The sequence below is a fragment of the Cotesia glomerata genome, linkage group LG8, assembly GCF_020080835.1.
Source record: "Cotesia glomerata isolate CgM1 linkage group LG8, MPM_Cglom_v2.3, whole genome shotgun sequence".
Classification (NCBI taxonomy): Eukaryota; Metazoa; Arthropoda; class Insecta; order Hymenoptera; family Braconidae; genus Cotesia; species Cotesia glomerata.
This window is the reverse complement of record NC_058165.1, coordinates 6,369,007-6,382,145: the sequence shown is the minus strand read 5'-3', so window position 1 is coordinate 6,382,145 and position 13,139 is coordinate 6,369,007. Positions and strand designations below refer to the sequence as shown.

At 29.6% G+C, this 13,139-nt stretch overlaps 1 protein-coding gene across 1 annotated transcript in view; it reads right to left on the bottom strand.

Moving 5' to 3' along the window:
- The window catches only part of LOC123271032 (polypeptide N-acetylgalactosaminyltransferase 2), a 235,284-nt gene that overhangs the window by 8,213 nt on the left and 213,932 nt on the right, over window positions 1-13,139 (bottom strand). Inside the window, exons 4-7 of the mRNA XM_044737266.1 lie at window positions 9,158-9,256; window positions 2,202-2,269; window positions 851-1,102; window positions 555-770 (exon numbers count right to left, since the gene is read on the bottom strand). Coding sequence (XP_044593201.1) covers window positions 555-770; window positions 851-1,102; window positions 2,202-2,269; window positions 9,158-9,256 — 635 coding nt within the window. The remainder of the gene's footprint in view (window positions 1-554; window positions 771-850; window positions 1,103-2,201; window positions 2,270-9,157; window positions 9,257-13,139) is intronic.

The following is a 13,139-nucleotide window of genomic DNA, read 5'->3' as shown; positions in this document are numbered from 1 at the left end:
ATTGTATAATTCAATAATTTACTCTTATTTTCGTTTGCAATAATATAAATCTTAAAAAACCTAGTAACTTTATAATAAATAATGTTTTTAAAGCATAAATATTTAGTTTTTGTAGCTTAATTTTATGCTATTAAGACTACATGAAAATCATGTTGCTGCCACATGATTGTCATGTTACCGCAACATGATTGTCATGTAGCCGAAACATGACAAATCATGTGGATGCAATATGATTTCATCATTTTTATTTACCAAGATTACATCATGTTGCATTTACTATTTATTTTTTTCCGTGTAAAATTCATACGTGATCTAGGTCCAAAAAAATTTTTTCATTGCTGTGACTGCAGTTTTTCGCAATTTTTTGCCTTTTTTTTGGGTTTTTTGCATTTTACTCAAAATTTTGAGGGTGTATGGGCAAAACTGACTTCAGATTCGGATTCAGCGCGTCGAAATACGTAAAGATAGGTAGGTCCGGTCAAAAGTACAGAGCACTTTTTTTTTGTGGGTCGGTGTAATTAATTATTATTTCGTCACTATTTCAATGAAATTACCTAAATTTTCGCCACCCCAAACGTCCATTTGCGTGTCATATTTTCCCAGCTGCTCGAAGTAAGCTTTATCGATAACGAACAAGCCCCCTGCGATCATTGGAGTCCTGATAGCCTGAGTAGGATCTTTTTGCCTCGACTGCCTTTCAGCTTGACTCAAATATTCCCATTTAAATACCAGGCTCCAATCGAATCCACCCCTCAAATCAGCCGATGCACCTGGTGCCAAATAAAATAAATAGAATAATTAAAATACAAATCACATATAAATTTTTCCAATACAAATTGTCTTTTCATACCTATGTATTGAAACGTATCCATACTGATAACGTCGATTACCGGACAGACTACACGAGAAGGATCTTCAGCGACTCTTTCAAGCAAAGGTTCCAACCAATCGGCGTTACACTCGCAATGAGAGTCCAGGAACGTCAGAACACTTGCCGTCGCAGCGTCAGCGCCACGTACTCGCGATCTCATCAAACCTTCACGTTTCTCATTTCGAATAACTCTCACTTTATGGATCTTCGATAGTTCTTCGCCGTCTTCCGCTATTCAATTTTAAAAGACAATAAATTATTTTATTATTAATTTAAGTTATTTTATTTTTATTAAAGGAGAAAAAATGATAGAAGAATTAAAAAAAAATGATAGAAGAAATAAAATATTTTTTAATTAATGAGTTTTACGTTCTACAATCCTTTAAGCCTTTAATGGCATTCAGAATTTTTTTTTAAAGTTCATAAAAAATATAAAAAAAAATTTTAATTGCCAATTTTTCGATAAAATTTTTTTTTTTTTTGGGAAAAAAAAAATAATTGACGTTTTAGAGAAATTTTGTTAACTTTTCTTAATGAGATTTTACATTAAAATAAATTTTAATCAACGGGAAAAATTTTCAAATGCAAAAATTACTATAAAATACTTCAAACAATTTATCTCAATTTTAAATTTATAAACATTAATTTGATTTTTCTAAAAATTTGACTTTTTTGGAACATTGAACGAAATTTTCACAAAGTTTATTTATTTTTCAAATCTTGTTGATAAATCATAACGTAAAAAGTAAAGAAGAATTAATTATTAATTTTGCTATGTTTAATTTAGTAAAATTAATTACTTTAACGTCATTGACATTAACTTGAATATAGCAATTTTTAGGATTTCTTAACAAATAAATTATTATGGAGAGATTTTGTTAAAAAATGCTACTATTAGAAATTAATAAAACATATTGATGCATTTTTTTTAAATATTAAAATTTATCTGTTAAATCAAACTAAGACAAAAGATTATTTCATGTTTTGAAAACTGTAAATACGAATTTTGTAATTTTTAAACTAATAAAAACTATTTTTTTTATTTTTATTCAATTAAAAAAATTAAAATTTACATCAAGGATTTTTTTTTTTATCAATTGAATAAATGAAATCTTTGGAGCGAATTTACCTGTGGAGAAATTAAATTAATTAAGAATCTTCCACTCTGCAAAATTTTTAATTGAACAATTTATTCTGACAAATTATCATGATTATTATCGTAAATCCACCGTAAAATATATTAACACAAAAAAAATGTTAATTCTTCAGTTTTTTACCAAAAAAAAACGACTAAGAAACTAAACAATTACTGTTTTTTTTTTTTACTTACGGTGGTCACTGAAATCATCTACGAGGATTATTTCTTTGATTAGGTGCTCAGGACTTCGGTTTAATACACTGTAACAAGAATTTTTCATTAATTTATTTATTAATTCACAAATTTACCGCATAGGGGCCGTCCATAAATTATGTAAGGCGTTTCGGGGAGGGGGGGTGTTGATTGAATATTATAACTTCTTACTATGGGTAGGGGGGGCAGAGAATCTAAAATTACGTAGTATTTGAAATTGAAAATTCTACCACTTTCGCGCTAAAAAATGGCTTTATTGAATAGCACCATCTGTACTTCATCTCTTTAACTCGATATTGAATCTTACAAAAATCATATGTTCTCAGTACTTCTAGACTTTCGATTATTTTATTGTTGTTCTTGTTGACCGGGGATTTCCCTGTTACTTGAAATCTTCATAATATAAGTTATTTAATTACATAATAATTGTTTTATCTAACATGTCTGGATATTTACATCCACTATTATTTAAAGCATGGGTAGGAGCTTTCCCAGATAAAACACCAAAAGTTTGTCAACAAGAGTCAAACTTATTCTGGACAAACAACAAAAAAGTTTTCAAAAATGATGAAAGTGCTTTTACAAAATTTATATCTCAAAAAATAAATGATTTAAAACAGCTTGCTGCTAAAAAGAAAAACTAGCACGCTCAGTTTTTTTTTAAACAGGTTAGTTGACACCTTATTTCTGTATATTTTTTTCAAAATATTATCAATGTTTTAATATTATTTTTAAGTAATTGTTATCTGTTAAAATCTACTCAAGCAAAGTTATTAGTTAGGGATATTTTGCTTTTTATTATAAACTATAATCAAAATTACTTTTTACAGCAAAATGTATCTAGTGGACCCCTTGCTTTGATGAACAAAAACTCGACAGATTCCTCTATGGCATTATGCATTAGAGAAGTCGATAAAGCACACACACTGATTCCAAAAGAGACGATTCCTGATAAATCACAATCAACATCTCATCCAACTCCAGCACAAGATGCAATTGAAAAAAAAATTTCAGTGATGGAGAGTGAATTAAATACAAGTATTTTACGCCGTGATTCGGGTCTTGGAGGGCTAAAGATCAGCCAAGAAATCGCTAAAATGCAAAAAGACCTTGATGGAGCTAAAAAAATACTTGGAACCAAAAAACGCAACGCTGAATATCAAAAAAATTTCAGAAAAAAAAGACAGGCATTAATAAAAGACGTTATCAAGAATCCAGTTGTAAAACAACAATTAAATATGCATGAAACAGTTGGTCGCCCTCGTTTGGAGGAAACTCAACCTGATCGTTTGAAAGTTTTAGCAGAAATTGCAAGCTTTGGAGGTGGCGCAGATGAGAGACGCCGAACTGAAATGGTAAGAAGCTGTAGAACTCTAGATGATTTGGTTAAACAACTACAGGTGTCAGGTTTTCATTTATCACGACGTGCTACATATCTTCGTCTTTTTACCTAGATGCTCTAATACAATTGAAGGAAAAAAAACACGTAGTAACAGTCCCGGTGAAATTAGCTAGAGCAACAAATGATGAACACAGAAGCCATCCAGATGGTAAATTTTGTACTGCATCTATTCGGGCTATCGAGTCTCTCGCCTCAATGCTTGGACCTGCTCAAGTTTTCTTCATATCACAGGATGACAAAGCACGCATTCCCATTGGTAAAAACTGCTGTAGAAAAACAAGCACCTTTTTGATGCATATGGAATATCGAGTGCGACTACCAGATCACGACTGGGTTGTAGCAAGAAAAACACAAATTAATACCTTCAGTATATGCTGGTATTGAAATAACTGCTGATGGAATGGGCAGACCTGAAGCAGTAACATACAGTGGGCCTACGTACATTGCAATCAGATCAGGAAAACATTCATCATCATCTGCGCACACTCATAGCATAGATTTAGAGCATCTTCTGGAGCTAACAGAATTCCAATCCCTGGCTAAAACGGACTGTAATGGTGTAAAACCAGTTGTAATCATGACTGTTGACGGAGGACCCGATGAAAATCCACGTTTTCCTCAAGTTATCTCTCGTGCCGTTTCTCATTTTCGTAAATTCGATCTTGATGCTATATTTATCATCACCAATGCTCCAGGACGAAGTTGTTTTAATCGAGTAGAGCGTAGAATGGCTCCATTGAGTCATCAATTATCTGGACTTGTCTTACCTTATGATTCTTTTGGTAATCATCTTGATGATCAGCGACGTACAGTTGATGATGAACTTGAACTCAAAAACTTCAAAATGGCCGGTGATATTTTAGCGGAAATATGGAGTAAGTTAATTATTGATGATAAATCAGTTGTTGCTGAATATATAGAACCTGGTCGTGATAATGGTGATGTAAGCCTGGCAGAATGGACTCCCGATTGGTACTACCGACATGTAAGAGAATCTCAGTATTTATTGCAAATTAGCAAATGCACAGAATTAAGATGCTGTGGGAAATTAAGGAGTAATTTGCGAATGATTTTACCAGATGGATTTATTCCTCCACCTTATCCTCTTCAACAAGCGCAAACTTTAAATATTCCACTTCCAAAAGATCAAACAAATGCTAATTTTTGTCCTTTATTTGTGCAATTATCTCTAAACATTGAGATTTCTAGCCATCCAGATTTTATTTTCACACCGTATGACTTTTATTGTCCTACGGTTCAAACGCAATTAATTGCGCGTACATGTCCAACGTGTGGATTGTACTTCGCATCAAATAAAAATATGAAAATCCATCGTCAGTCAGCTCACAAGTATCAGTGTGCTCGAACTGAGAATGTACAACCGATTAAATTATTGCGTCGACGAGCTGGACAGAGCCTGTGTCTCACATCATACAATAATGATACTCATGATATAGAATGGTACGACAATGAAGATATTGATATCGAAAAATTGGAAGATTCTCAAGAAGATCAAAAAGAATCAGTCATTCCGGTAATTAAATCAATATCAGACTGGTTAGTTAGCCCGTGGGTACATAATAGTTAGAGTTTTGATTTATTAACTATTTCTTTCAACACCTTAGGTTTTTTGAACTTATTCTGGTCAAAACTGTGATAGGTTAATAAGATTAACATTATTACAATTAGTTAATAATATTTATAATAGTATGATTGCAATAAAGTCTATTTTCAGAATAAATGGGGTTATATTTTATCAATATAACCTTTTCTTACGAAAATTTTTATCAAGGAGTAGGGGGGACTAGTCGTAATCTTATGATGTCTTTACATTAGGGGAGAGGGTCAAATTAGCCCTCAAAACCTCTTACGTAATTTATGAACGGCCCCATAGGAATAAAAAGATGATTTCAAGGTAAAAAAAGTTTGGAAAATCCAAAAGTGCACGCCTCATAATCTCATTCGCCATAATAAAATTGTTTGAAATAGAATACAAATACTTTTAAATCTTTCGCGCCATTGTCCACCCAAAAAAGAGAGGTACTGCGTATGTATTGTAAACGAACCTTCTTTAGATAGATATAGATATACAAACGATAAGTGGATTTTAGTTTATTACCAATTATAATTAAACTATATTGAATTAGACCATAATCTTCGAAAGGACTTAGTTTTGGATAAAGCGTATTAAAAAAAAATAGACTTGATCAGTTAAGTTTTTCGGCAGTTATGGTGACCACGCCAGTTTTTATACATATACATCAGACACATGGATGTCCACAGAATAATTTTTTTAACCACTTTCTTTATTTATTTAAAAATCAAAATGTCTTTTAAAAATGTTATACTTAAGTGTTGAAATTAGTGTTTTTCCATGAAATTTATGTGTAAATATTATTCTACAAATGCGATAAAAAATAAATAGAGACAATTTTAGTTAAAAAAATCACTTGATTTTTGTAAAGGGAGAGTAGAGCACTACACTGAGAAAAAAAATACTTTTACTCAATTAACAATTTCTTGGTTCAAGAAATTCGATGACGATCAAATATTCTATTATTATTGATTATTAATTTTTGAAGAAAAGAGCATCAATATTTATCTTTGGATAATGCACGGAAAAAAATAATCGGTAGCTGCTACCGAAAAAAATCGGTAGCAGATACCGATTTTTTCGGTGCAGGCTACCGATCACCAATTTTTGAAAATTTCTTATCTTCTTAACGAGAAGATAAATAAATTCTCACTTCTTAATGAATAGAAAAAAGGAACTTCATTTGAGATACAAATAACACTTACTTAAATACAAAATATTAAAAATGAGGAGTATTTATTAGGTATTTTTTGATTATAAATTTTTATTAAATTAAATACCTTTTGGTAGCCGCTATCGAAAAAATCGGTATAGATTCTGTTTAGAAACTAACCGAGAAATATCATCCAAGTCCTAAAAAATTATTTTTTAAATTATTTTGTATGTGAATATGTATATTTATAGATATAAAAAATATATGAAAAGTTGATGTGGGTACTCAAATGAAAGGTCTCGATAAGTGTAATGTCTGGGTGAATTTATATCTTTAAAAATGTCAATAGTTTACAAGATACAAGGTCATTTCTTAATTATTGATATTTTTTAAGATGTAAGCTCATCCTGATGTCACACTCACCAAAATCTTTCATTTAAATACCCACATGCATTTTTGATATATACATATATAATATATATATAAATATATGAAATATATGAAAAATTGATGTGAGTACTCAAATGAAAGGTCTCGATGAGTGTAATGTCGGGGTGAGCTTATATCTTTAAAAATGTCAATAGTAGACAAGATAGCAATGTCAGTTCTTAATTATTGACATTTTTTAATATATAAGCTCATCCTGATGTCACACTCACCAAGAGCTTTCACTTGAGTACCCACATGCATTTTGATATATTTTTCATATATACATATATATAATATATATATATATATATATATATATATATATATATATATATATATATATATATATAAATATATAAAATATATGAAAAATTGATGTGGGTACTCAAATGAAAAGTCTCGATGAGTGTAATGTCGGGGTGAGCTTATATCTTTAAAAATGTCAATAGTTGACAAGATAAAAGGTCATTTCTTAATTATGTGTCTAGAAATGAAGCATTTTCGAATACAGCCTAAATACATCATGATAAATTGACTATCGATGAGAATGATATGCACAGTAAAAAATTTTCGTCAAATTTAACATAAATTTTGTGTTACTGACTGTTTTTACACAAACTAATGTTAATTCTACATTCTAGTGTGTTAAATCAACACATGAGAATGTAAAATTCTACACTAGAGTGTAATATTCTACACAAAAATTTTTACATTTTACACAATGAAGAAAAATTTTTACTGTGTGAGACCTTAAAAAGGCGCAAATTCAAGTCAAGACCTTTGCAATGACACTAAATTTCACTAAAACTTGTTTCAATTCTTGAAACAAGTATATATATTTGAAGAGCTCAATATTCTTGGTTTCAGTAGAAAAATTTTTGATTCAAGAAAATTTTTCTTGATTTAAGTAAATTTTACTTCATTCAAGAATTTTTCATCTTAATTCAAGACATTTACCCTTTTCAAAATTATATTCTTGGTTCAAGAATTTTTCTCTTGAATCAAGTTAATTTATTTTTCTGTGTGTGGGAATTAATATATACTGATTGTACTAATTACAATCGCCGGATAGTTGCATTTATCATCTTAACTTTGCAAAAATTAATAACCATTCTGCACAGTAGAAGCTACAAAATAAGGATGGTTACCGTTAACATAAAATTCTCTCCGTATGGTTATCGGTATCCTGCACCAAAAAAATCAGTAGACTCTACCGAAAATAATCGGTATCTGCTACCGATCGCCAATCGGTAGCCTCTACCGATTATTTTTTTCCATGTAGATAAACAAGAGAATAGCTTTATTTAAATTAAGTAAAAATTATTTCAATCAATTTAACAAGTTCATGAGCTAAAAATATATATTCTTGAAAATTTTCAAGAACATGAATTCTTTTATCAAGAAAATTTTCTTAATATAAGTATTTTTTTTCTCAGTGTACCTCATCCGCTTCGCTTATGAGGCGTGCAATACTGAATTTATAGTAAATAATGACGAATTTGGCGCTGCTTGTTACTTCTACTCCCATGACTACTCGCACCAATTGCAGCTCAAGTAATGACTTTAATTTAATCTTAATATTGTAGAATTTTCAAATTTTCTTGTTTATAAATTACTTATCAAATTATCAATTGAAACTTGTTTGTCGATAAAGAAAATCGATGAATTAAAATTTTTTTTTTAATTTCTTCTAAGCCATAAATTTAAAAATTGAAAGAAATGTAAAAAAGAAGAAAAATCGACAAGTTAAACAAGTAATTACTAAAATCATTAACTTGATCGATGACCACGATTGAAATAATTAAGACTACCACATAAAAATATCTGGCTCACCATTTTACCCCTGAACTTTCTTAATATAAAAATATGAGACGTTAAAGAGTGAAAAATGTCTTAATTAATACCTCGGTTACGAGAAAAACTTTTGATATACGAGTAAAAAAGTGAAAAAAGATAAAATTTAGATGACTTAAAGGGTTTCATTCGCCCCCATTACGCCATTACTCCTATTCTCTCCGTCGTAGCTTCGATGCGCGACGAAATGGATACCAGCGGAATTACGATTACAAAATTCCATCAGTATCTATTACAAGTTCTTTTTTATCTTTTATATTCCCAGTTTAGTTTCTCTGTACTTATATATTTTATATTTTATTTGAACTTTAAAAAAGCCAGCGGAAAAAGATGTTCGGTATTGGAAATTTTATTAATTTCCGGCGGTTAAATACCGACCGGTTTATTTCCGTATTGACATTTCCTATCTTTTTATGTCAACTCTATTTATTGTAAATGTACTTTCAATTAAATTTCTATTATTGTTTACTTAAAAATGTTTAAAAAAAATTTTTTTTTATTACCTGACGACTGTTCGCAGCAATGTTGATCTTGCTTCGTTGTGGAAGGTTATAATCACGGAAGTTGGTGGAAGGTCTCGTCGCCATTGTTTCAAGCGGCACCTGGAAAAAATTGAAATTTTTTTCATTTTTGTTAATACTTTAAAGAAAATTAAATGATTGAAGGTTTCAGTTCAGTGAAAAGTCAGACAAAGTTTGATTAAATTTGAATTAAAAACTAAAGTAGTTAAAAGTTATGATATACTTCTCAAGTAAATAAACACGCTGACAGAAAAATTACTTCATTCAAGGTAAATACTCTCTTGAAAATTAAAATATCGTTTCAATATAATTAGCTCGTATAAATTCAAGAAATTTACAATTTGAATCGAGAAAATATAACTTGAAGAATAAAAGTTGAAGATTGAGAAAAAATTTGGAATTCAAATTCTGACTAAAATATAGGAGATTCAAAAAATTTATAAAGAACTTATTTTATAGAAAATTAAATTTTCTTCAAAAAAAGGTCCTTGTCAATTTTATCGTATGTCTAATAGTTTACTCACAATTTTTATTTTAATTATTTACAAATGATTTTTTCGTGGAGTCACTTTAAACATATTATTTACATCAGGATCCATAATGAATAATTGAAATCAAAATTATGGATAAAATATTGAAAATACAAAAAAATAATATGAGACCTTCTTTGTAGAAAATTTAATTCTCTACAAAAAAGATTTTTGTTAATTTTTTTTTATCTCTAATAGATTACTCATGATTTTAATGACGATTCTTCAAGACTTATGAGTAGATTTTTTAAAAATCTAACTATTGCGTTGGTCTTCATAACGGAACTTTTGAAAAATTTTGCTATATTTCGACAGTTCGTCAAGCGGATTCAGAAAATGCATATGGTTCACAAGTTTATATATGTATGTATTTATATATGTATTTAATCAGCTTTGTCTCTTCTCTAACTCTCGCAATCCTATTCGGATCTCATGATTTGGACGGTTCTCGAAGTTAAGTTCGAAGATGAGCCAAATCGGTCAATTAGTTTAGAAATAAAAGCTATTCAAAAATTTTCAAAAATCGTAAAAATTAATATTTTGGCAGTTTCTGTCGCGGATAATTTTTTAATGAAATAACTTATCGAATTTATGTGAATTGAATTTTAAAGCCTTTTAAGCGAGCTTTAATTTTCATGTCATTTCAATCTCCGAGACTAAAAATAACCTATTCATCTGTAGATATTTAATGATATTTTACTATTGCATTCATTTTAACTTAGGGGAAAGGGCTTCTATCAATGTAATTGAAGTATTTGTATTATTTGTGTTGTGATTTTAAAACTACTTCCATTTCGGCTGCCGAATGGCACTTTTTTCCGTACAGCCGTGCCATATATGGTATAATAAATAAAAATTATAATTATGAGTGAAATATTGAAGATACACAAATGAAAAAAGACGCCATTCTGCCACACCCGAAATGGAAGGTAGATTTCATAGAATGAATTATCATCTTATCTCAATAACTTTCGTTTGACATGGAATGAAATTTACTTTAAGATATATAAGTAGGTTGTATTACACATTGCCTGAAAATGGTTTAATTGAACTCTTAACTTCGATAAAATACCTAATAATGGTCAAAAAGTTAACATTATATACGTCAAATTAGAAGTGATTTTGTGAGTTTTCACATAAATTTATAAAAAATCAGCTACCTTTTTGCAATTAAAAGTTATACATAAATGAAGTCACCGATAACGTAATTTCTACTATTTTTATTATTTTGAAGAGCTACTATTTCTGAACTAATCGAAGGATTTCGCTCATTTTAAGGCTTAAGCAAGCTAATTATTTAAGGAACTTTTATACTGAATTTCATTAGGATCTGCTGAGAATTCTGGACAGAATAACATTCAAAAGTCGGTTGCACTACACATTGCCTGAAAATGGTTCAATAGAACTCTTAACTTCGATCAAATAACTAAAAATGGTCAAAATATCAATGTTATAAACGTTAAATTAAAGGTAATTTCATGAGCTTTTACATGGATTCATAAAAAATTAGCCATCTCTTTTCAATCAAAAGTTATAGATCAATGAAGTCACCGAAAACGTGATTTTCACTATTTTGATAATTTTGAAGAACTGCCATTTCTAAACTTATTGATAGATTTCGCTCATGTTCGAACTCAAGGTTATTATCCAAAGAATATGTGTAACAAATTTCATCTAGATCCGTCAAGAACTGCAGACACAATCGCGGCAACATCTCGAGTCATATTACATATATATATATACATACATACATAAATTTTTTAACTAACGTTATTTTTGAGCTTTACTCGACTAATTAAGAGATATTACGATAAAATTCTGAGGAAATTCCGATATGAGGACCAATGCAAAAGATTGATTTCTATGAAATCTACCTAAAAATGATAGGAGATCTTTCTTGTAGAAAATTCAATTTTCTACAAAATAAGTGATTATCAATTTTATCATATTTGTAATAGTTTACTCAAAATTATAATTTAAATTCTTTACAAATAATTTTCTGATGTAGCTGCTTTATAAAGATTATTTACATCAAGATCTATGGTAAAGAATTTAAATCGAAATTACCACCATGATATTAAAGATACAAGAAAATGACGAAAAACCCTTTTTGTAGAAAATTTAGTTTTTTACAAGAAAGTTTCTCATCGATTTTTCATATCTTTAATACTTTTAATACTCTAATACTTTACTCATAAATTTGATTTTAATTACTCTCAAATTATTTTTCCTTACAGCTGCTACATACAGAGTTTTTACATCAAGATACATAGTAAAGAATAAAAATTAAAATTGTGGATTAAATCTTGAAGATAAAAAAATTGTTAAAAAACTTTCTCTCGAACTAAGTAATTTGACTTTTAAATTACATAATTTCTGAACATCAAATCACAATTGTAAGTAAAATATAAAAAATTTATTATCAGTATTACTTAAATTTACGTAAGCTCAATTTTTCTTTTTTTGTTAGGATAACCTTTACATTTTAATAAAGGTACTGAATACTCAAAAAATCCTTTAGCCATATCAATAAAACAAAGGGAAAAGAAGAATTTTTAAAAAGTAGAATAAAAAAAATAGCATAATGTATACAAAGGATAATTCAACACACGTTTTGTGAGTTTATCTTGAGGATGAGATAAAAAGAGTAAAAAAGTTTAGCTGACATATTGGGGATCGTTTTACCGTCTCGCCACATTTATGTAGCTCGTGACTCGTGACGCGTATTTTTTATTCTACACCACCTTTATTTTAGTCTTTTATCACGTCTTTACTTTTCTAGCGTATTTGGTTAAACAGCGTTGCATTTATTAGTCAAAAATACATTTTGCATTAAACATCAGATCATAAGATTATCCGTCAAAAAAATTAATAAAATGGTTGACCCGACAGAAAATAGAATTTTTGTTATACTCAATCCAAAAGGTCAACTTTTGAGCCCTGGGTGACCTCCGTAAAGGGACTCTTTTCTAGAGACTCTACCATACCGCTTTTTTTACAGCCTAGGCCGTGAAGTTTACCTCCACCCCTTTTTTCGGACTTTTCATGTACACCCAGATGGAATTGAGAGAGATTAAAAAAAAAAAAATTAGAAAAACGGTAGACCCTGAAGACCATCCGTGAAACTTCCCGCTAATTCCATACCTAGGTGCATAAAATTGCACTAATGATGTTTTTGAGCTCTCCTAGCTCAAAAATACAATTTATGTGTTATTTTAAGCTCTTTGAGCTTTAAAAGATAGCTTTTCTATGCTTTTGAGCTCTTCGAGCTCAAAAGTCTGATAGAAGTTTCATAGAACAATATTTTTTTAATTTTCAAAGCGCACTAAGTTTTGAATGAATCAACCGATTTTCACGCGGTTGGCAGCATTTGACGCAATTTTTTTAGTTTCATGAAGTTTGAATTGATAAAACTAGGAAATTTGGAGTAATTC